The sequence below is a fragment of the Lepidothrix coronata genome, unplaced genomic scaffold, assembly GCF_001604755.1.
Source record: "Lepidothrix coronata isolate B3197 unplaced genomic scaffold, Lepidothrix_coronata-1.0 Scaffold74, whole genome shotgun sequence".
In the NCBI taxonomy this organism is placed as follows: domain Eukaryota; kingdom Metazoa; phylum Chordata; class Aves; order Passeriformes; family Pipridae; genus Lepidothrix; species Lepidothrix coronata.
In genome coordinates, this window is record NW_016690254.1 from 272,767 (window position 1) to 298,731 (window position 25,965).

Consider the following 25,965-nt stretch of genomic DNA (forward strand, 5'->3'; position numbering starts at 1 on the left):
TGTGAGATGTTTCTGATAAAGCCTGATTGTCTTGGGCTCTGCTGATGTCTCCAGGCAAGTGCCTTGAGGGCAGAGATACTGTTTCATAAGAGTATCTGCTAAGGCTTTATGCCATTTAATTGTGGTGTCAGAGAGGAGAGGAAAGGACAAAGAGAAACTTGTGTCATCACCAACACACAAAAATGAAATAGGAAACTCTATGGCAGATCCTGAGCTTTTAGAAGTCTGTTGTGTTTGCTGTGTTCTTACAGGCCATCAGCAAGTTCTGAACTTTTCCTTTAAAAAGCCACTGCTTTGTGGAGGTGCTGAATACTTCTGAAAACTGGGACATGAAAATTTACAGTCTTTGCAGCTCAGTCATGCAGGTAGTTTTTGTAGCCAAGTGAGAACAACGGCCGCAGTGGGAATGCACAGCGCTCACCCTTCTCTGCCCTTCTGTCAATCCTCAACTTCAAAGACTAATGGAGATTACTTATGAAGATGTTTAAGAGGGTGGTTTAAGTAGCTTTGGCTTTTAGACTCGCAGGAAACTGTAAGAGTTTTCTAATTGCCTTAGCTATATGTTCTTGGTGTATATCTAGTGGAGATGCAGCACTAATGTCTCAGCTGCCACATACAAATTATTTTTATTCTGATATTCAAATATTGCAACCACTATGTGTAGTAGTGCCAAGTATATATTATATTAATTCAAAATATGTTTTTATTTGTCAGGAGTTTGTTTCCTTTAGAGTAGTTTAATTTTGTCTTGTTAGAGGGAGAAGTCAATATCAGAGGTAACAGGGGATCTGACTGGCAAATGGCAAAAGACTCAACTGCATGTTTGAGGTAAAGTTTATTATCCTGTTAAGGTGATTCAAGCCTGGTGAATGGCACTGTTCATACTGTCATGGTGTGTTTCCTGAAGTCTGTCGTAGACTTTCTCTGCATTTTCAAGTAATTTCATTACCTGGATCTGTTACTGAATACTTTTTCTCTTAATATTCTGTCAGCATTGTCCAAGATTTCAAGGAAATTTGTCAGTCTTTGTTGAGTACCCTCTCTTCTCTGCTGTTTACCTATGATGTGAGTTGGGTGGGTGTTATCAGCAGCCATGTGTTTGTCTTGACCTGAGTACAGATTTTAATTTGTGCTCACTTGTGAAGTACAGCTGGGTCTTAAACCACATACAATAAAATAAATAGTAATTAGTTACATACTGGAAACTCACTTCAGCCATCACAAAGTGCTTCTTTGGAACAGGCCAATGTGCAGAAGAGTTTGGTGGATAAAATCTGTTTATATGTAAGACTCAACAGATCCTTTACAGTAAAGTTTACTGGAGGTTTCATTGTCCTACCTGACATTTTGGCAGATAAGTGAGATGCTTAAGGCAATAAAACTTTGAGAGAAGCTACAGCCACCTCTTACAGCAGAAGGCAAACTTCAATACCATCTTAAAAAACAAAACAACCAAACCTCTTTGTTCATGTTTGTTTCATTTATCTGCTGCTTTTTGCCTGTGCAAAAGACACTAATATCTGTGCTTTTTCCTTTTAGAGATGTCTTTAATGAAATGTTAACATGCCACCTAAAGGAGATCAAAGTGCCTGCAAATTTTATCCTAGTGCAGGGATTCTTCTATAGTTCTAGCAATGTTCTTTTCATTGTATTTTCCTTCTTTTCAGTGCAAAGCTAAAATATTTTTCCCTCTTTCTCTCTTAACAGAGCTTTCTGCAGAAGCCCAAGCAGCATTACGTGAGTTTGAAGAGAGGGAAAGGCAGCTTAAACAGGGACGATACGGCTCCAGGAGAGGAGGGCGAAGAGGAGGCTCCATTATGTGCCATGGAATGGGAGAACAAAGGAGAGACAATAATGATAGGGGAAGAATGAAGGATCACAGGCCTGCACTGCTGCCAAACCAGCCATCAACAATGGTACCTTTTAATCCTTAGTGTTCTTTGAACGTCCTTTCAGGAAGTTATGGAGAAATGCATTCTAAACCGTGAATTTTTGCAAAGGTGGAATATATGTTCCAGTGTAGACCTTTTGCTCTCTGTTAGCCAGGATGGCTTTGTGTAACTTGATGATTGTGAAGTATGTGCTTCCAAATGTAAAGTGCATTTTGACTTGTACAACACAGTCAGACTTAACCTGCTGATTTGCCTGAGAATGGAGGAATAACTTAATTCCTCTGAGAAGTCCTCTACCTGTGACATGGAAACATGTTCTGTAATAGTAATGTAGTTTAAAAAGATTATTCTGTAAAATATTTCTTGGTTTTTGTCCAAGAAATGTTTTTGGTGACACTTCTTAAAAAAATAAAAAAATCTATTTGCCTGTCAGCCATGGAGGTAAATAAAACCCTAGGAAGGTAATCTACTTCCCTAGTAGATAAATTATTATTTGGGATTTCAGATGAAGTTAAACTTTGTTGCTGCTTTTCTTCCCCTGTGCTTTGTGTCACAATCTAAAAGACTTTTTCCATCCAAAAAAACCGCAACAACTCCAGCAAATGTGGGATCAAGAGGTAGCCCACACTTATTTTTGTTCACTTGCATAAAATGTACTGGTAACTGAGATTGTAGAACAAGGCCTGTGTATGTCTTTGCAGGACAAGGTCGTCTGTATTAAACAGAGGTGATTTTTTCCAGCAGCAGTAACTAAGTGCTGGTCACTGGCAGGAGTCGGTGTTATCTCAGCGGTTGAGAGCCCTGCAGTAGAATGTTTCATGCTTTTAAAACAGTGAAGGTTGAATAATTTACTTTTCTGGTTTGCTGCAGCCTTTGCTAGCTATTCTGATTTTAAATGTTGTAAACGTTTTTGTGCTTGTCACAGTATCTTCTTGTGCATACTATGTAGCTGTTTTGCTTTTTATGTATATGGCTGCTAAAAAAAATGTGTGACATCTTGGTTGCTAAAAGGTTGCCTCTTTGGGACTCTTCTTCACTACCCTTTGGAAGTTACTGGATAGTCCTAATATCTGGTGTCAGTGCGTTCAGAGGCAGAAGAATGTCTCTGAAAAGAAACATATTTTTTTTAATTAGAACTGATTTTGGCCATTTGTTTATGAGTGTTGAGCAGCAAGAGACTTCCTTCCGTGCTAGGAAAGGTACCTTTGAAAGGTATCTTTTAAAGTAGTTTTTTCTTCAAGCAGTGTGGATAGGTTTGCTGCACTGATAACTGAAGAATCTAGCTTAATTTGTATTTTGACTTTTTTTGCTAGTGCTAGGTCTGTTGTCTCATGCTCTTCTGTATGTGAGACAAAAGTTAGTGGATTTGTTCTGATACCTGGACTCAGATTTCCAGTGATCTTCACATGTACCTTATTGCAGTTGATGAAAGCTTCCAGTAACATGCAGAATGCTACCATATGAAACTAGGCAGTTTCACTGATAAAAATAAGTGAGTCTGTCTGCATGCCCTCTGTGCTTCCTTGCTCTCTGCTCTCCTTCACATGAATGTCTTCGATTGCTCCTTTGCTTTCCCGTGCTGATAGTTCTAAACAGTTCCAGTTAATAAAGGGAAAGAAATTTTTCTGTTCATAATTGGCCTTAATTGTTCTCCAAAGGTGTCTTGGTTTTGTGCTCATTTATGTCAGGATATTTTAACTTTAAAGCCTGGTGACTTTGTTCTTTTGTCTGACTTTAGACTCATTCACAGAGGTTAATTCCAACACACCAGCAACCTGTTATGAGTCTGTTCCAGCAGCAACAACAGCAACAACAACAACAGCAACAGCAGCAGCAACAACAGCAGCATCAGCAGCAACAGTTACAATCTCTGCTTCCTTTACAGCATCAGCATCATTCTTCTCCTCCTCCAGGGCTACATATGCCCCCTCCGATAGAAACGCCTCGAATCATGATGACTCCACCTCCAGTGACACCTCAGCAACCGAAGAACATACACATAAATCCACATTTCAAGGGGACAGTAGTGACGCCTGTACAAGGTGAGCTTTCTGAGCACCTTTCCAGTCATGCAAGAGTGACTCATCTTATTCTTTGCCAGAGATGCAACAGTTTGTTTGTTTATCACTGCATGGAAATGTGCTTCAGGCTGCTGTTGTTTTCTTTAAGCTGGAAACAAATGTTTTGCCTGAAGTAAGACATAATGTTGTTGGACTGTCACCAACTAAAATAGCAAAGCCTTTTCAGCTGTTATGTTTGTTGCTCTAATGTAAAGCCTGTCAAGAGCAGTAAAAATGGAAGCTGGAAAGAGAATGTGCTTTTTAAAAATAATAGATGTCAGTTCTCAGAACTAGGTAAGTACTGCAGTTTGTAATTTCCCACTTCATTCCAGCTTCAGCCAAGCATTCACAGAATGACCACCCACCTGTTTCAGTGAGAGGGTACTGAGGCACTACTTGTGCTGTAATTGCTCTGTGAAAGGTACCAGTTTGCTGTCCTTCCTTGACAAGATACAGTCCTCAGTTCTCCTTTCAGGGCCAGATCTGTAATTATTTGATTCACAGCCTGCAAGTACATTTTTTTCTGTAAGTTAACACAAACACTCTGTGGGCTACACTTCTTAGGGTAGCTTTCAACAAAGCTGGTAACGTTACTTCTTATTTAGGAAATGTTTAATCCCTAAGAGGATAAAAAATGACTCCTGCATAGCTCTGATTTGTGATTTTGTTGGGATTAGATAAAGTAACCTAATGTATACATATTAGATATATACATATTTATACATATTTACCGTTAGGTTTTCTGTATTTTTGCTCCTTCAAATCAGCAGAGCTCCAAGCCAGTGCTATATTTGCTTCATTTATTTAACCAATGGAAAGTAGGAACTTGGCAGGGTAGGATATTGCCAGTATGTGGGGATCTATTAGGCTTCTCACAGATGGCTGTGTAGTAGCTGTGTTGTAGAGCTTATTTTGCTTTTCCCTGTGGTGCTTTCCACAAACTTATGCATCAAGACAGATTATCTGGAATCACTCCAAAAGATCCTTTGCTCTTGGATTTATGCCTTCTGTGCATTTTCCTAACGTTCCCAAAGTAGAAGTTACTGTTTTGTGAGAAGCAAAAATTGCTTTTAGACTATTCTTCTCTCTCCCTGTGAAACAGTCAACAAATCTTCTGTATCTAGCTGAGCAAGTGTCCTCCTAATGCTGGGAATGGCTGTTGAGGACTTGTGCTTTTGACTAATGTCAAAAGTATGCCTGTGTATTTTCTTTCTTTTATCTAAGATTTTTTTTTTACATTACTGGGCAGCTTCAGGCGTGTCTCAGCCTTCCCACTATGTCTCTGGTACTGTGGCTGTTGCAGGTCTCTTGCTTTATCTTGAACATAGTCTTTTTTTCAGTCTTCACTTGCAGATCCTCATTTCACTGTAGAAATTTAATCTTCTTGATTAGAGAGCGTGTATTGGAAGCTGAGTCTTCTGCAGTGACTGAGAGGAGTGGTCATCTTAGTCTCTTAGTCTGCAGCAGTACAGTTATACATTTGTATACATTTGCACACCTAAGGAAAATGTGTTTGAAATTAGGAGCCTTCTACAGGTAGATGAGGATAATTCTGAAATCTTCAATGGTACTTGCATATTAAAATGAACTTTTAAGCAGTCACTGCAGGCAAATGGTAGATAGAAATTCCAGTGTAGGGAATGCCATTCTAAACTTCCTCTTAAAAAGTGTTCCTCCATTTAATCCATCTGCTTGAAGCCCCAGTAGGCAGAGACTGATGGTTGACAACCTAAGGATGTGTCTCACTTACAGCATCATTTATTTCAGGGTAACAGGAACTATGAAAGATCAGATTGACTTCATGTTCCTGATGATGGCCTACCCGTTCTTGACTGAACATATTTCCAGATACATGGAGGTTTTTACAGTCAGATAGGTGCAAAGTTTATTGGGATTCTGTTTTTGAGAACATTATGCCTGGAAGCTAAAAATGCCATGTCTGGAAGTGCATGATATGCACATTTAGGTTCTGGTAATTTTAATGGTGTGCTGTCATGTTTTAGTGTAGACTGGCATTTTTTCCTCTCTAATTTTATGGCAGGATTAAGCTAACATACTTCTAATTGTCAGCTCCAGGGACACTTTTCCCAGCTGCAGATCATAGAAATACACTTTTTCAACATCTTTTTGGTTTGAGTTAGTCTTGAAGCGCGTCGAGTATATCAGTATTTTCTAAAATAGACTCAAACCTCCTGTAAATTGTTATGAAATTTTCATGTGAATAAAATACCATATATAACAGCTCTAGTAGACAGCTGCTTCAGCCTGAAAGGAAGTAGAAGCACTCTTGAAGAATCCTATCATTGGCTTATTCCTTTGATGTTTCAAAGGCATATCTCTTACTGTGGCCACCATCTCCCTGCCCAGCCTTGAATCTTGGTTCAAAAAAATAGTTACTTTCAAGTCAGTTTTGTTTCAAATGAATTTGTACTATTTTTAGTCTTTGAAGCTTCATAAATGATTAAGGACTCAGTCTATCAAGTCCCTAAAACATGAGCTTCTGTGAATACCTTCTGCAGGTACTGTGCAGTTAGTGCTCAGTTGTGCCTCCTGTGGCATTTGAATCCCATGTCTTTTAGTTGCTTACTTGTCATATAACGAGTTTTCCCTTTTCTTTGTGTCCTATCCTGTAAACTACTTTTGAGTTGTAAGTAGCAACTTCTGCTGAATGCATCTCCAGATTTGAGTATGATCAATTCACTAATGCTGGAGGGCTGTACATATATGGTGGACTGTGAAATACTGATCCAGCCTGTGATAACAGCTATTGTGTTTTTTCCCCTTAAATGTTTATACCACAAGTACCTATTTCAAGGATGCTGTGGCACTGCCAAAATTGAGCAGTTTATGGCAGCTCAGCGTGCTGTTTACCTTTTGAAAACTGTTTTGTGTCTTGGGAAAAATCACATTATAAATCACATTATAATTCTCCTAAGTAATCAATATGGGAAGTGCTTCTTCATCATTTCTGGTATAGCATTGGAAGCTATAGCACATATACAGCAAGAACCAAATTAATCTTCTTAAAATAGTGTCTTACAACATGCTGTGTATTATTTTTGAAACATACTTTTCAGACCTATGGAATATTTGACATCAAGAAAATGAGGGCTTATTTGAGACTTCTTTGCTGCTGAAGCAAGTGTCCAATAATTGAAAGGGCACAGAGTTTGAACTACTATCTTTCATGAGTAATAAATTAATTTGTTTAAAATATATAAATATATCTCTCTATATATGCTACTGCCAGAGGCAGGATACTGAAATAGGCTCAAGTGCTCTGTTCAGTTAACATTTCTCTACATTTCCCACTGTATGCTATTTTTCTCAGTGCCTCCCTGACCTGTAATACCTGAACTGTTTTAGGACTAGGTCTGTCAGGTGCAACCTGTCAGTTTTTTCCAGGTGGCCATGGCTGTTTGATATGGACAGATGTTCGTTAGAAGTCAAGATGAAACCGTTCAACTCATTTTCTCGTGTAACGCGATATGAAGCTTGCACACAGTCCTCCCCTGCTGAAAGATGGCTGCAATTAGTTTACCCCATCACTCTCTGACCCAGCAAACCACAAGTACTTAGCAAAAGTGGATAGAAGCCAGACATGAACATGAACTAAAACCAGCCTCTACTGCATTAGTTCTTGTGCCTCAATTCCCAAGGAAAAATGGACTTTTGAGGCATATTAGCAAACTCCTATGTCGGGAAATGCACCCAACTTCTCCCTCAAATCAGCTGCATTTCTTAGCATCTTTCTTGCTCTGAAGTGTAACACAGTAGCTGTCTACAAGTCAGTGTTTCACTGGGGAAAACGTTCTCCTGTCACTTTCAGAAGTGCTAAAAACAAACTGAAGAAAGAACAAATGTGCTGAAAATTTTTAGTAAATGAGCAAACACATTCGGTGCTGTCTGAAGTGCTTTAACTTTTCTAGGCCTTTTGTTTAACATGGGAACATTGGTGTTTTTAACCACTTAGACAACTCAGAGAGGAAATAAAAAGTGCACTGGAAAATGGGAAATCTGTCATTGTACTGAGGATTCAAATACAGATCAGTCCCCAGGGTGATCTACCCCAGCTGTAGCTCTTTTTGTGTTGTGCCATAACATTAAGTTAATGTTCTGGGACATACTTTTTTGTGACTGGTGTTTGAAATGCAGTTGTATGGGCAAGTCGTCCATGCTAATCCTCCTGAAATACTAGCTTTGGAGTTATTTTTCAGGAAAGGGTCTCCTAATTCTTCTCTTTGTTGAATAACAGTCTCTCATCTGAGATCTCCGGTTCTGTGATCAGTTACATACAAGCACTGTGGTGGCAAGGCCAGGTTAAATAGTTTTTGTGTGCTGTTAATTGCTGCTGCCTGCCTCATTGTAACCCTCAGGAGCAGTGATTTATACCAGCTAGTGTCTCATGTCCATGCTTGTTGTGGTAGCTTTGTGGTGAGACTGGGAGATACCTAGGAAATGTTGAGTGGCATGAAGTAGAGAAGGCAAATGAATCGTGTATCCTTCTACTTGAAACATGGAATTCTCTGTCAGCTTTGTCTAAGAGATGTCTTTGGCTGAATAACAATTCTAGTTTTTCTTTCTGCAACAAGGAGCAATTTAATTCTGGAAAATGCAGAACTAAATTATGTAAATTAACTAGGAGAATCTTAATTGCCCTGTTGCACGTTGCAGGGGAGGGAATGGCTGCTTAAAGTTAATTGTAGGAGCTGTGACATGTGAGGGTAAAAGTAGCAGATTTTAATCATGTCTTTTTATTGCAACTGCTTTTGGAAATAACAACAACTGTTAGGTAAAACAAATGGTGTTAAAAGGTGCTTCTTGTTTCAGTGCCCTTGCTGCCAGTTCCTGCCCAACCAAGACCCGCTGTAGGACCCCAGAGATTTCCTGTGAGTAGCAGCTGTTTCTTCTTCTCTGATATGGATAAGCATACATTTGCAAGGAAATATTAATATAGCAAATAAAAGCTGTTCTAGTGAAATATAATTTTAAGGATTTGTAAATATTGACAATACACTCTGTAGTTGAAAATGTTTGTTAAAAGCTTAAGGTCAATGGATTTTTGAGAGTAGAATTAATTCTGTTTAACTGTAAAATTGTTGAACCAGTCTCTCCAGTGGGAGAGGCATGAATGCATCTTGTCTTAAGGAATATGGGCTTCATTTTATTACTTGACTCTTTCTGTATGAATAGAATCCTTATTTTATTTGATATAATAAAAGGCTATTTGAAATAATCCCTTAGTTTAAAAAACAGTAATATATATTTATTGTAAAACTCAGCAATCATTTTTATCATTACTTCAGGCATTTCAATGCCCTCACTTTTTAAATAAAAAATGGAACTGGCATTGCATGACCTTGCTTTCTCTTACATTTCTAACTTGGAAAACGAACAAGACACTTAGCTGCTTCACTAGGCTAATTTCACTTCATATTTTTTCTAGCTCTGTGAATGGAAAGAGTCCATGCTTCTAGAACTTTTCTCATAATATCAGTTTTGTTATCCCAGATTTCGAGTTGAAATGGTTTGAAAAGTATCAAAATAAGCAAAAGAAAACCTAGGTTGCAATATTGCCTTAAATATTTTCAAAACAAAGACCTGTATACTATGCTTCCCAAATACATAAAACACATAAAAATTATCCTGTGTTGATGAGTGCAGTGTTGAAGGAGGAAAGTAGATGTCTGAACATCTGTGTAGTATCACACAGTAAATTACTGGACAGAGATCAGATGTGTTTGAAAGAAGCAGATTTCAGAAACCTGCTGTGACTTTTGATTGCCCTGTGGCAGACCTGGTTGGTTTTGGTGCAGAATACTTTTCATACAGGACATGTAGCTGAGGAATTGTGATGAACATATTTTGTACAGAAACTGAGTTTTTGAATTGCCGTTTTTCTCCTGTGAAGTCTTAAAAGGTTAAGCAGTAAAACGGCAGTTTCATTAAGTCAATTCCTGTTATATTTTATCTTCAATAAAATATTTCTGGAGCTATTTTTCTGTTTAAGGTATTGTGGTTTTCAGAGGAAATTTTCTTCACCAGCCTTTAGTATTATGTAGAGACCTTATTTACATTTTAAAAGCAATTTTAATTGTTTTTTTATGAAAACAAGTGTCTTGCATTTGTTTTTCTTTGACACTAAGTTGATTTGCCAATAAACACAATTTGGGATGCAAAAGCAATTGGAGGATAAGGAATATCTGCAAAGGCATTGTAACTGGTATCTTTGAAGTGTGTTTACACCAGTGTAGAAAAATTGGAAATTAATTTTTTTTAAAATTGACTGTGAAATTAGATTTTAATTCTGTTCACTTTTGGTTTCATAAGTTAAGAAGTACTGCAGACCTAGGTAATCTGTATGCAACAGTTTTTAGAAGGAAATAAAATAAACATTTTTTGGAGGGACTCTTGCTCCTTTAGCCTGCAGGAAAAACTTCACTGCTTGCTGCCTTTTTATTTACATAAGCAGTGCACCAGAAAAGAGTCACTGTAACTAATTTTTCATAAGGGGGAGGAGGAGGGCTGTCTAACCTGAGAGGATCCAGCAGTGTCATTTGGTGGTTGCCCTGACTGGTTTGGGTTTTTTCTGCTTCAGCTGGTAACATGCTGTATGACCCTGAGAAAGTTACTTCATCTTTCCATGACTCACTGAGTTACAAAGGGGGTATAAAATGGACTTCCCTTATGAAGTACTTTATAAATTTTGCATAGGTTATCAGTCATATTGGGATTAGGAATTAAGTGTCACTGTGTACATATCTCATGTTTGTTTTATTAAATGTAGTATGTTAGCTCTTGAGCTGAAGTCAAATTTACCTTCTGACTAACGTTTTATCTTGCAGAACTACCTTTTTTGCTCTGTTACATGTCAGACGCCTTTGTGCCATTAGAATTCACTTGTTTATGTATAAATGTTCACTTACAGCAATACAGCAATGGTTAGACAACTTTGACAAGCCATTTGAAAAAGATCAAAGACTTGTTCCAAACTATAGTTCATTCATCCTTTTCTTCACTGTATAAAGAATCTCTGGATATGTAATGACTTGAATTTGCTCTTGTTTTTAGGATTGCATAATCAAAGGATAATAGTCAGCTGATTTTTCTGATGACTTTGTTTCTAAAAACCTGTGTGGTTAGAATTAAATATTTGCAGTCTGCTTTCTACTTTAACTTTAAACTGGATGGTTTCTTTTGATTGGATGTGGCAGAGGTGGAAACAGAAGTAATGAAGTTTTGCCAAGGAAAAGACCAGGAGTGGCTAGTGCCATAACTGAAGGAAAAATTTGCCTCTGAGTTCTCTTCTTACCTAGGAGAGAAGCCTCTTAGCACAGAGAGCCTGTGTGTGCTCCCAGCATGGGCAGAGCTTCAATCAGAGCTAATCAATTGCCAGTCATAAATCTATTGGAAACCAGGTGTTACTAATTTAGGGCTGATGGAATGACTTGTAACCATGTAATGGTTAATTCTTACAACCCTCTGCAGAAGGATGTAATTGAAGGGTTGAACAAAGTTGTAATGAGCATGTTAACATATGGTGTGAGTTCTAAATTATGGGAAATAATGTAGTACTACATCAGGGTAGTGTTGATCAAGATTGAACCTTCTTAGAATGGGAACTGATTAAATTCTCTTAACCTTGAATCTCAATTTTAATATTTCAATGTAGAGTTCATTGTTCAATTATGTCTTTCTTGAAACTTAACCTGTGAAATGTTTAGAGAGGAAGTGCTAGAAAGGATGCAAGGAAATTAATCTCTGTTCCCTGCTTAGAGTTATTTTAACATTTACACTAATCTTGAAGAAAGCAATGAAGTTATCTATCTCTTACTCTATAAGCATTAAAAGTGACTTAGTGTGAATGATATTTCAGAGCTATTTGCTGCTGATAAGGACTGAATGAATGATAGATCAGAGGTGTGTCACAGCTGAGAGATGTGGTGGACTTGTGGTAACTGGGAGTTAAAGATGTGAATTCTGCTTGTCTGAATTGCACAGTACTCTTCAGGTGGCTGTAGTTCACAGTAATCCAGTCTTCAAGCGTAGTTTGATTTAACCTGGAATTGTGCAACTGCCAACTGCCTTTTTTCTTTAAACTGTTTAAAGAACAGACCTCTTTGGCAGAGTCCTCCTGAAGGTCTTGCTTTTGTCATCTGCCTTTGCTTTAAAGTGGTTAAAATGCCTTTTCCTGAGTTCTCAGTATCACAGTTGGTATTTCACAAATAACAGTCTAGTTTGGGAAATGATCCATTTAGAGTAAGGTGACAGAAGACTTTATTCACAGGCTAGTTGTATGTGTTTTCTGAACTTTTCATGTGTTGTCTGACCAATTTATTAATTCCCGTGGATGCCCTGGTGCAGATATGGAGCCTGTGGGTTTTTTGTCACACAAGAGTGACCACTGTGGTTCCTGTCCTCCATCTGGTGTTTATTGTGTGGGCTGTTTTCTCTTTCCACTCCTGTGAAGAAAATGGGGTAGAACAAGGGAAGAAGAAATTAAATAGAAAATGGAAGAGGTATTTCTAAATGCTTTATATGAAGGCTGCTGTTAACTGATTATTATAGAGGTCAGATCATTATAGAGTATGAAACTAGGAGCTATGCTGATGGTCCAGATCACACCAGCACATTCTGGGTCTGAAATACTTCAGTGTTTGCCTGAAGAAAAGTTTATAGAGGCTTTTGGCTTCAAACACCATTTATTTAACTTGATTAACACAATAATATTATGTAGCACATGCATACAATTTTTTTAAGGACATACAAAAGTGGAAGAAGTGTTGTCATGCCCACTTTGGGATAGAGTGTGGCAGAGGAGAGATGTCAGCATTCTTCAGCCAGAAATTGTGAGGTATCCCTACCATCCAAAATTGGGGTTGGACTGAGGAATTTGGAGAGATGAGAAAGTTGGGGATAATCTGCTTCACCCTGTTAAAGGCAGAAAAGAGGAATTCCTCATGTCTGAGGCCATTTCCCCTCTCTCTGTGACCCAGATTCTCCTCTGAAACTGCTGCAGAGAGAGCAGAGCCTGTCAATGCAGCTGTATGCCTTTTGCCAGGAAAATTTTCAGGAAGTTGGAATATATTCTGATTTAGGCACTGTCCTTAACCTGTCACCCTGGGTGTGGTGTGAGCCGGGCAGATGTCCATCCCACAGACACATTTTATTAGCTTTGGTCAACTTGAGTTTCAGAGCTGGAGTCAGGAATGGTCTGAAGTGGCACAAAGCACAAGATGAAGTGACATGAGTGTCTAGTGACTAATTTGTGTGGCTTTTAATGCACAGAGCTTTTCTCTTTTAAGAGGACACCTTAGTTAGTGCACTGGGTTGGTGTCTTTCACATAACTGTTGGATTCCAGTCTGAAAATACTGAATTGTATTGCATGAATTATGTTTTATTCAATATTTTTAAGACTTTATTACAGTGACTTGTCCTCAGGCCCTTGTGAATATCCTACATCACATGTAGGTTCCCAGTGTGTTTTGATATGAGTTGATTTTGGAACTTAGCACTCCTGTTTAAAATACTCTTTAATCTCAAAGAATGCACGATTTTTTTTCCCCCTTAAAAACCTTAGTAAACTTTTTTTATATTCTCATTGAAATGCTTCCACTTGATCTCCAGGACATGAGGTGGTGTCTTAAATGGATGCTGTGAAAGGCAGTTGATTAGTTTTGATTTATTTTTTTCACCATTTCTGGAAACTATTTTGAATTCTGAGCTTTTGAGTGTTGTTTGTGATTCAGACACTGTTTTTAAGTACTTCATGATTTAATCTGTCAGAGGTTTTTCAACAAGTGACCAGTCATTGCTCAAAACAGATGTTGCTGTCCTTCATGACCACTTGCTTGAAATTTTTCTTCTGAAAAAGGAATATGTTACTATTTTACAAATTAATTCTAAAAAGTACATTAGAAAACAGTTTACTTATTTCTCCTAGGTGGTCCTTGGACTGACATGGATCAGCCCACATCACCATTTTAGCAACCTTGGGTTGGTTTAATGAGATTACCGTGGATCTGTGACTGTGGCACCTCTTGCAGGATACAGAGGCAGAAATTTGCAGTGCTTATGAAAACAAAACTCCTTGCAATAGTGTTTGCTGTTTGTTGTGGGAAATGCAGATAGGGAGTAAATTTTTTTCTTGTTGTTTCAAATTCAACCATAAGTGAATTTGAAACATGTGAAGGTTTTCTATCAACTGTTATTAAGGTGGTGGCTCATATTCTGCAATACTCACAGTAAGGACAAATTCTAAACAGTCCTGCATCTGAGCACAGAGAGTCATTTTAGAGTGATACTTAGTAACTCGTATGTTTGCAACAGTACACATGTAGGAGACCAACTGGTAATGGAAATAAAAATTGCTACTTGTGAAATGATTCTCTTACTTCCTCACAATTATTCTGCTTTAGCTATGGCTTCACTATAATGAGTAACAGTAAATGGAATTTTCACTCTATCGCTGTGTAGCAGTGGCAGATCACAGGTAGTGTAGAAAGCATTTTGTTTTCATTTACAGGATACATGGTATCAGGTGGTGTTGATTGACATTTCTTGGATACTGCTTTATACAGCATTTCATGCAAATCATGTTTGAATGAGACTGCTGCATCAAATTACATTTCTTTCAGATTATAGCCCTTGCAGGTGTGAGACAGAGCTTGTTCAGCAGCCAGCAAAAAGCTTGCGTTTTTAACAGGTACTGTTTTCACAACTTGACTGCAAAGCCCTATAATTACAGCACTTAAGATAGTGAAGGAATGATGGGCACTTTCTCTTATCAGATCTATAAGTAGTAGCAAGCAGATGCAGCATGAGATCCCTCCAGCTGTCAAGTATTGTCAGGCTGGCATAGAGGGAATGCAGTTTAAAATGCAGGTGACATAATACCCAACATCCTCCATTTGCTAGTGGGCTTCTGATTAATCACGATTACCATACATTATCATACCATCAAATTTAATCATATCAATGAATTCCCATCTGCAGGAGGAGCAGCAGCAGCTAAACATGATGGTAACAGCTATTAAATAAGAGAGAAATAGATGGTTTCTAAATGCAGTAACCCTTTAACTTGTCATGCTAGCTCCAGTGTGCACATGCTCTGTAGATATTAAAATTGAGCAGAAGGCTTGTGCATTTATATTTGTTAGTTGTTGTCACTTACCTTTCTGCTTAGTGATTGCTGTTTAGCACTGCCAAGTTAAAAACAGAGTTGCAGATTTTTTTTTTTCCTCTCTATTAATGATCCTGGATTTTCTTCAAGCTCAGCTTTAGTACCTGCTAAATACAGAATCACAGAGTGGCTGAGGTTGATTAGGACCTCTGGAAGTCACCTGATCCAGCCCCCTGCTCAAGCAGGGCCACATAGAACCATTTAGCCAGGCCCATGTCAGGATGGCTTTTGAGTATCTCCAAGGATGGAAACTCCACAAGCTGGCAACCTGTACCAGTGCTCAAGAGTGAAAAAGATTTTATTTATACAGATAAAAATTGTACATTGTTTTTTTGTTGTATTTGTATGAATGAAATTTGAAGTTTTTAAAGAGTTGTAAGCAAAGCACAAATTTTTATCAAGGCAAAGAGCAAAAGGTATTATGCATATGCTATTTTGCCATTAATTAGGCACTGTTAAAGAAGTACTTTGAAGAAATCAAGACTTGTAAAGAAATCCAATTAAAATACACAATTGCCTTCTGAGTACAATGCACTAAGAGTAATTTAGTGCTTAAACACTGAATAGAGAACTGAAATATATCTACTATAGTATTAGGGAGTCGTAGATGATAGTATAGTTGTCTTTAGCTGTTTCACTGAGCTGAGAAAATGTCCTTTTAAAAAGGAATATGGTACATTTGTGTCGTCACAATACAAATAAAGTAAATCTATAAACTGGTATTTGTTCACCTTCTGCACCTTCATTTTTTGCCAATTCTTTAGGATGTGAAAGGAAAAAAGCTTAATTCATTATAGAACAGTAAGTCACTACTGTTTACAATAAAATAAACTAATTTAGAGGAATGTTCTGGCTCATGACTGTAGGATTCTTCTCCCAAGAAGGAAAAAATGTTCAGGCCTTCTTACAGAACATGTAAGTAGTACCTGCAAGCACACAGGGAGCTCTGAGTATGTAAAATTTTCACATCAACGTATTTGTAAGGTCAGAGATGTGTACAACACCTCAAAAATGAGATTTCCTTACACAATTAAAAATTGTGAATCGGGTAATTTGTCTACTAAATAATCAGGTCTGAAATGTCCTTTGCTAATACAGGTGAAAGTCCAGGTTAGCAGCAATTCTAATTTTTGTTCTTCTATAAAGCTAGCTGCTTCCTGACTTTTTTTGTAGCAACCTGAGCATCTTCTGTTGAAAGGAGAAGCATCATCCCCAAGTCACATTAAGGTTCTCAGTTGTTTTTAAATTAATTATAACTGTACCTTCAAGCTTGGAGTGTAATGTAGGAATCTTGAATTTAATATTCATGATCCAGTTTAGTTGTAACCACAAAGTTGTTTCTAATTGTCAGTGACTTGCAGGTCACCAAGATACACAAGGTCAATAAACACTGTGGTAATATGTCCATGGAGAAGTCTCTAAGTCCAATGGAAATATATGAATTTTGTTAAATTTTCTCATTAGTTCTGAGAGCAGAGGAGGCCCAAAGGTTTTGGATCCCTAATTTTTTACACATCCCTAAAACTGTTATCTTTCAGAAAAAAAAACAAAACCAAACAACCAAAAAAACACAGAAGGATTTTGTCTTTAAATAAAACAATTATGAAATTCTCATCTTTCAAGGGAGAGGTCATCATTCTAAATGGCACTAGTGTCCCTTACACTCTAACTCCAATTCCTATTTGTATTGTCCTTAATCTTAAAAAGTTAGAGGGCACCAAACAAAAGTGAGCACACAGTCTTCTACACCCCACTCCTGAAGAGGAGGATTCCATGCCTTTCTCTCCTTGCTTGTACTGGTTTTCCATGTTTTCTGAATTCTGCTTTGGGACCTTAAACGGTGAAAATGAGGCATTGGTCATTTCTCTTACAGATGATCTGGACTTGTGCCTAAACCTCCCAACACTCTTTCTTGTCTAGGGGAGTTGTGTAATATCGAAGAGAAGTTTGTCCAAGTTGGGTGGTACACTTTAATATTAAAAATTACGTTCAGCTCTCTCAGACTCAGTCTGCCTGTAATGCCAGGGTCTGTGCAGTTCACATACTCGAACCAGCACTTGGCTATCTCCATGCATTTTCCCCTCAGGAAATGTATTCCAGAAGCTTTGAAAAGACTCACATATGGGTAACATAACAATTGTTGTCTTAGCTTTCATGGCCAATATGAACTTTAATTTTCATCCTTGTTTGGCATGAATTTAAGGCATGAATTTTTATATCAAGTGATCTTATACTAAATTCATTGGGAGAACCACGGTGCTTGCTAGGTTTCTGTTCCCCTTGATGGACTTACGTGATTGTCATAGACATCAGAGGAACACTACTGAGACATTTAAACTGTGTTTGAAGAAATATCAAAATAAATTTTGTAATAAAAAAATTCTGTGAGTGATTCTCTTTCTGTATGCTGTGCACAGTAAACGAAAATACTGTGAAACTTAAACATGAGGACCCACGCTTTGTGGAATATATAGATATATATTTCTACTTGAAAAATTTTGAACCATATCCAAGATATAGGAGCAGGGTTTCCTACACAAGAGGATGAAAAGTCAGTTCCTTGCATCAGAAGGTAGGCATTTTAGGAAAGCTTTTCAAAAAGTCTAGTGGCTGCTGAAATAAGAGGATTAACATCTTGTGACAGATGGCTATAGTTTTAATTGTCATAGGTTATAGTGGTCATTATTCTTTGCATTTAAACCATATAAGAAGAATTAACTGAGTGGCCCTGCTTAACTGTCAATGGGGTTCTCCTGGCTCTTTGCATTTTAAGTGAGATTAATAAATGAAAACATGTTGTAGAGGCAGGGTGTATTTTATTGAAAGATTCATGAAGTTTCAATGACATTGTTAAGGTATTTAATTAGTCTCATGAAAAAAAGTAGTGACCCTTTTAGAGAAGCTGATAAGTCATATAATAGCTGTTAGATCCTCTTTATTCCTTGCTTTATAAGATTAACTTTGTGCTAAGCAATTTATGCTAAGTTTTCCCTTTTATTGGTAACCAAAGTTATCTGTGCTTCATGAATAGATTATTGGAGATAACATCATGTAATTAACAAGAGATGCAGAAAAGTAAAAGTACAATTTGTGTAAGAATTGTATGAGAGAAAATGTTAATTTCTTAACTAGGAAGGATATTTAAAGGGATAAAAGGAAGGCAAAATAGTGCAGTTCTTTGGAAGGATTAAAGTAACCTTATCTCGTGTTCTTTCAGAAGGTGGGATTGCCTGAGTGTGTGAAAGTCATGTTCAATGAGCTATTCACAACTCTAATGAATTGTAGACACAAGTTTGCGTTGCCTTTTTTTTTTTTTCCCCAAAAGTGATTGATAAGGTGTAAGTTGTGCATTAGCTATATTGAATAATGGAAATTAGTAAAAGAGGAAATTGCACAACATGTGGTCATTCAGAATTGTATAAAAATGTCAGTCTGAGGTGCTGTAAATCATGGGATGTGTGGGAGGAAGAGTTGGTATGTTTTTTTTCTTTTTAAGCGTAAACTTCACAAAATTAAATATTTAGACAAAATAGCTGTCAGTAGCACTTCAGTGTGCTGTTACCTTCTCCTTTGAAGTATTTCTGAAATGTCTGTGATTGTGGTCTCTTTGGAAATCCACACAGAAGTCTTATTTCCAATGTAACTTCCTTCTAGACCTCAATTCTTGTATTATTACATACCACCTTTTTTAAAAATTTTAAAGTAAAATTGCATGAGGATGAATTAAATTACAGAGTTCAGAGCACTCCTTTAAAACAGAAAAAGGTACAGACCAAAAATTACTTTCTTCGGTAGTTTAAGAAAAATCTTGATGATCAGTACCTTGCTTTTGGTGTTTATGCATTCACACGTTTTGGTTTTCAGAGAAGAAAAGAAGGAATGGTCAGACTGTGTCCCTTTGCAGCCCACAGAGCCTTGCTGAGAGGCTGTTCCAGAGCCCTCCAGCTTTCCAGAATGGCAGTTTCTCTCTCAGGTCTCTGAACTCCTCGTTACCATTACTGTCTGCAGGTGGTGGTTGAGAAGTGCTGCTGTGCTGGTGGTGGTTTGGGAAGGGGCACGTGTAGGTTGGGGTACATTTGCTTCAGATGTACCAAGAGAAACATCTGCTGTTTCCTGGTTCTGTGTTCTTTGTGCAACTAGCTTTAAATCTAGCTAAAAATTCCATTTGAGGAGCCTTTCCTTGCACTTTGGTGCATTTCTAAGTAATCAATGTGATAATGATGCTAAATAATCACTCTTAATAATAGTGTATTATCCAGTAAGGATGAGAAGGAGAGGACACTCCTCCGAAAAGTTACCATATGTGCTCTGCTGGGCCTTTCTCATATGGACAGTTGGCAACTCAGCTGTTGCAACCATTTCTGTATGAATGTGAACCAGCCTTGTGGGATCTCACTGGAAAGGCACAGAAATATTTTGTCATTTCCCCCAGTGTCAGAGTGGGCCCCAATGTTGGACTGAAATGTAGAACCCTGCAGCCTCGGCTGGTCATACAAATTTGCAATTTTCTTTTTTTAGGTTGAAACCTGTTTACTTTAAAAATAGGTATTATCACCACTGTGAGATTTACTGAGTAGGGAAGTTTGCTAAAAGATTTAATGATGGTGAAGTAATAGTTAAAATGATTTTTTTGTAGAGAGTCTTAGCTGATATGTGTACTGAATAGTTGGGTGTAATTTGAAACTGTCCGGATAGCAAAACCATGAAAAATGGGAGCAACTACTGTGCATATAAAGATTTATTATGCAACTATGTTACAGTGTGCTTATTTTATCAAAAATAGACCATTATGAAACCTGGCTTTTGCACCTGCTCTTCATTAATTTTTGAAGTTAAGTAGCTTTGTATGGTCTTTTCTACCAAATACCAGAGGGCGCTTGGGGGTTATTAGCAACAAATTCTTGCTGAATGTAGAGTTTAACACTAATGGCAAAATAATCCACTCCTAAAATTGTAGTTTAACTACTGTTAAGCAAAAAAAACAAAACAAAACCACCCCAAAAAACAAGCACACCCTCAAAAGCTTTAAGTAATGGAGAACTGTTACATTACTTTGTACTGGTTTTAGGACAATTCGAATTTGGCATAAGTAAAAGTTGAAATTGTAATATTATTGTATTTCTATTAAATTGAAAAAAAACTGTAATGGCATTTCAGAAAAATAGACAAACATCACTCAGAAGAGTACTCATCCTGGTTCACATATTTTCTTAAAAGTTCATTTGTGTCTGGAAGCAGTAGCTCTGGTTGAATGTTAGAGTTTTAGTTTCCCATAGAGTGTGTGAAATGAATCAATCACACAATCGAATTCCTATTGGAATTATCCTGAAAGCTTTTTCAGAAGAAAAATCTCAGCAGTGTAAAATCTGAAAATACAACCTTCTGCCTGCCCACGTTACTGTCATTTAGGGCAGAATTTTATTTCACTCTTTAGGTATAGTAGAAGCAAAGCTTGTTTAGGAAAAAAGTGGAGGCCAGTCTTTTTTATGGCTGTAAGAAGGAAGAGAATCAAACTAATTTATTTTTCTTTTTTTTAGAAGCAAATATTGGTAATTCATTTTTCAGCAAATAACAAATGTCTTTGCAATTAATTTCGCATGATTGGCCTTTGGTTGTCAGCCAAGAAATGTGATCAGTCATATTTTAGTAGTTCTTCAAAATGTCATATACATGAAGTTAGAAACTGCTCAGCAATCAAATAATAGGTATTTGTTAGCAATACTCAGTGTCTGTGTATCTTGCAGCTTTCCTGTGGTATGATTTATGTCAGCCATACTTCTGGAGTTCTGCCAGTTTTGAAACTTGTAGGTTTCAAAAACCTCAACACTGTGTGTAAACTAAGTGCCCTGAAGGGGAAGGGTCGTGGTTTTGGCACTAATGGATCCTGACAGTCAGGGACTTAGTAATCTTACTTTAAAAAAAAACAAAGTAAGTGGAAAACCCCCCCAGAATTCTTAACTGCTAGGGGTGGAAAAAAGGCAAGTAGGAAGAGTTCCAAGCTTCGGATATTTTCTTCTTGCTCTTTGTTGGACTGTTTTGGAGTTATTTTGGCCCAAACTTACGTTGTGGGATGTACTTGTATGAAATACACAGCTAATAAAACTAGAGAGGAAAAAAATTCTCAGTTGTATCTTAGTGAGCATTTGTTGGGATTTTTTGACACCACCTTTTGGATAATCTGTTACTTTGTTTTAAAATCACTGAAAGTATTTAGAGGACAGTAAATGTTTGCTTCTTAAGCTGAATGAACACCTCTGATACTGAAGATCATAGTGAGCCTGAAACTACCATTGCTTGTATTTTTAACAGTAAAATATCTTGCTGGTTTCTGGGTTGTGTAACTTTTTGTAACATTTTTTTAAAAATGGGAGCATTCTTAGATCTAAAATAACCTTGTATTACTCAGTTCTAAAACTTACCCAAATCTTATTTCATAAAGGTTTAAAGTTTCCTTATAATGGGAAATATAAAGCTGCTCTCAGTGTGTGTAATACTAACAGACTTCTATGGCCTAAATGAAGATCCTGTGCTAGTTGCTGGCCTCATTTTGAATCCTTTTGGTTGAAATTTTCCAAATACTTTCATTCCAAAATTGAAACTGTGGAAAAATACTGTTATACCCAAATGAGTTAATTTAGAAATGTTTTATTATTGCTCAGTTTTCAAGGAAGAAAATTGAGTTTGACCGCACTGAGGATGTTTCAGTATGTAAGAGCTGTGTGAAATTCAACAGGACTTTCCATGCATTTGCAATTCAGGGCTGCCTTGGCAGGAGGTAGATCTGATTTTAATAACAAGGTTGGCAGGAGAGGGAAAGCTGGTACAAAGAATTGTTTATTTAAAGTACAAGTAGAGGATCTTTTTCAGCCTATTCTCACTGGCTTCTGTCTCCCTGCTAGGAAAAAGAGGGGAAATGGCCTGGAGTGAGAGTACAGGAAGGAAGTCAGGGTCTGGGTGGGGCAAATAGGAGCTCCTGACCAGCTGCCACAGCACAAGACCACCAGCTTGGAGTCTGGAAGCTGGGAGTCCGTGCTGGGATTAGGAACCAGCAGACAGAGTGAAAGACGTGATGGGGATGAGAGAAGGTATCTGAAGCAAGCAGGATCAGGAGAACAAAATGGCAGATTGGGCGAAGAATTAATATTGGGGAAGATGCTTGAGAGTGGGTTACAAATGTGGTCATAGAAGCTGAGATCCCTGCTTGTTTTGTAGCCTAAGCCTGTTACCTTTGAGCCTCACGCTAAAACTGAAGTTTGACAGTGAGGGGAGAGATTGGACTGGGGCATAATACATTGAGTTTGGAAGAAGCAGGTAGAGGAGACTGTGATCACTGCAGAGCCATTTGGTGCTTGGAACCAAGCCCAGCCAGATCATTGCTGCTGCCAGTGCTTCAGCTCGGGTGGCAGATATGCGATACTTAGGATTTATTAGCCTGGGTTTCAGTAGGTTTCCACATAATTTGTTTTTCACTGCCTATTTTAAAAATGACTAAGGTATATGTAGGCATGTATTATGTCTGGGGAAAAATATGAAGAATCTGAGAGCTTCCGAGTGAAGCACCCTGAAAATAAGAAAAAGCAGGTTGTGTGTCAAGACTGTGTTCTCTCCCTGGCTGCGACATGTGCCTGTGGTTACGTGCTGTAAATAAGATGCAAGATAAAAACCATCTTGTGTGAAAGTGCCCTGATGAACCGGGTTCTCCCATGCTACTGTTGCAATGACCTTGTGCATTATCCAGTGATAAACTAATAACTAAATAGCTGAATACCACTTGGTTTGCCGGGTGCCTCCCTCGAGGATGTGCAACATGGGGAAGGGCTGTAAGAGCAGTACTTTGAGAAATAGCCTTTTATCACCAAGGCTTCTGAGGTGAGGGAATGCATTTAATCTTTGTTTGAAAGTACCTCTGGCAGTTCCTATGTGTGGTGGTGCTAGAGGTGTGTTTTTGGGAGCAAAGGGTCAGGATCTTCAAGGTTTGTGTTCAGTTGCTCTTTTGGCAGGCAGCCAGTGCTGTCCTGCTCAACACAGGGGAAGGGCAATGCAGTTGAACATCCTTGTTCAGCTAAACCTGAACAGGTTTTTATGGGACAAATAAATGTCAGGTTTTTCATCCCAAATAGCTCCATCTTCCTCCAACTGCTGCTGTTTGCAGACAGCCTGTGAAGTTCAAAGGCGTTAGTGAGTTCCAAGGTGGCAAGAATATTGTGTGTTGTAAACTGTTCACTTGCGGAAGTGTAGCAGTTCCTCCTACAAACAGTGTGTATGTTATGAGGACTGTCATGCTTGAGTGTAATATAATGTCTTTCCACTAAATGAAATACCCACAGTGACACTGACAAGGGGATATAGGCCCTTTAATCTCTAGGAATGATAAAGTATTTACAGTTGATGGCTGTATAATGACATAAAATAAGTAGTCGCAGTCTTGCTTCCAAATAAGAGGTCTTAGTATCTCACATAACCCCATTTAGGTGGTTTCAGGAAGGCCACAGATTTAATAACACCTCTGATCCTCAGTGCCTCCCATCTAGATATTTGGGCCTGGCCAATCCCAGTTGTATTGTGCTGGTAGAAGGGTGTGAAGCAGCTTTGTCTTGTGCTACTTAGTGAATAGACTTCAGTTTCCAGGTCAGATACCCATTTTTGCAGTGTGAGAAATTCTTTTCCTAAAATGTCAGTGTTTGTGCAGTACAAATAGGATAGAGGAAGACTGACTTGGTGAGGGCAGTTCAACAGATAAATGATAAGCCACAGCAACTTAGTTGTTTGACCCTTTGCTGATGACCATACTTCAGTCTATCAGGGAGCTTTTGGTCTGAAATCTGTTTTGAAAAGCTTGTCTCCAGCAATGGCAAATTTTAAGCTTCAAGGTGAGCGTCACATATAGACAGAACACATACCACCACTGATTCCAGAGTCCTTATAAAGAGGAAAACAAGAATGTTCGTAGATTATTTTCATGACTTACTTGATTTACTCACATAATAAGGAAATGCTTAAGAATGAAGCAGTTTATCCTGTATATCAGGGGTTGCCAATGTGTTTGATATAAAAGTAAAAAATGATCGTGTGGATTACTCAATAAATGTGTCTTCTTCAAAGTTTTGCTTTTGGATTAACATCCTTCTTCCTGCAGTATGCAAAGGTTCACTTTACATTAAAAAAAAGGGGGGGAGGGGAGGAGAAAAAAACCCTACATCTTACTGGAGGAAATAAAATTTTGTCCTCTTTCTTATAATGCTTCAGATGCTAAGCTGTCAATAGACAGAAATGTTACACTCTTACTCCCTTTAGAAAGATGATTTCTTTAATTTTCTGAATGCCGTAAATTGTCCTCTCCTCCCCTTTTTTTTATAAGTAAAGCTGCTTCACTTTCTGTAGGTTACATTGTACTAAACTGATGATGAAGAATGGTACGGTTTAAGAAGATAAATGTCAGGAATGTCTTCTAAAGTAGACACTCAGATTTTTTTGGATTAATGGGAAAGAAGGTCAATAATTGCATGGATTTCAATAAGCTTGAGAAGAAATGGTATTCCTGTGGTGCTAGTGATTATTAAAACATTGTGAATTCATTTCAAGATACTGTACTCAAGTTTAATATATCTTCCATTTTGAAGGAATGACTCGGCAAGGGCTGTGAATTTGTGCAGGTAATAGGAGATAATTCATAAAGCAATTGTATTTTTAAGAGGAAAAAAGTTATAGTAGACAGTACATAAATTTCTGGATGGTAGTCTTAATTTTGATTCTGCCTTATTAAATAGGGCCCTCCAGACTTCCAGCAGCATACACCCGGACCAGTTCCTACTAATTTCTCCCAAGCCCCAAGGCTGCCAATCCAGGACCAGTGGAGAGGGCCACCACCACCACCACCACCACTCCCTCCTCCACCTCCTCAGGATAGAGATCCTTTCTTCATAGCAGGTAAGCATTTTCATTCCCATTAAGAAACAAAATCCCCAAATCCAGTTTTTGTAAAGTGACTCTGCAGTGGGAGTGTATATCCCACACCAGGAAGAGTTTGGAAGAACCTGAAGGCTGGAAGATCCTGTTTGATGTAGCCAGACTGGTACATGCCAAAAGTTCTGGTTGTCTGGTATCTTTTAACTTTTTTTAATGTAGTTGTATGTTCTCATCTGTAACTGTCATGACTGGATATTTATACAGATATGAAAAAAATAATATCTAAGTGATTATTGCATTAAAAATGTTGCACTTTGTTATATCTCAGGTAACAAGTACTCTCTATACACTTGAGTTTACACTAGTAACTCTTTTTAAGCTGCCTGGATTGTGTGTGCAGTGTAAGAAATTTGTCAAGGTTAGCTAGAATGATACAACCCAGAAAACAAAATAGTTAAGTGCATGTTTATACCATATATATGTTTCATGTATATATTTAATGTATATGTTTACAGACATATAATGTATACGTTTACAGTGTATATGTATACAGACATTTTACACACATACAACATGTAAAAAATTGCTAAATATCTGGTCAGCCCATGGTATCAATGTTTCATGAGTTCTTGTGTGGTTTAAACTATAATCCTTCATTGATTTTATTATAGTAGAATTTCAAAAAGGTATTGCTGATTCCAGCAAAGTACCAGTTGTGCTTGTCTTGCAAGGATCAATTCCTTTTATACACAACTGGCAGGAGCAAGAGAAACATAACCTTGAGGGTAGCTCTTAAAATGAAAACGTCCCATACAGTTTTGCATTCTGCGAATTTTAGGTTACTTTTACAAAACTATAAAATCGAGCTCTATGTTTCCAAAATGTGTCACGGGGAGGTTGTAATTTAATCACTTATCTGATTGC

General features: G+C 37.8%; 1 protein-coding gene across 1 annotated transcript in view; it reads left to right on the forward strand.

Moving 5' to 3' along the window:
* RBM33 (RNA binding motif protein 33) overlaps positions 1-25,965 on the forward strand; it is a 102,544-nt gene that overhangs the window by 33,615 nt on the left and 42,964 nt on the right. Inside the window, 4 exon segments of the mRNA XM_017819375.1 lie at positions 1,708-1,916; positions 3,631-3,934; positions 8,783-8,841; positions 24,903-25,062. Coding sequence (XP_017674864.1) covers positions 1,708-1,916; positions 3,631-3,934; positions 8,783-8,841; positions 24,903-25,062 — 732 coding nt within the window.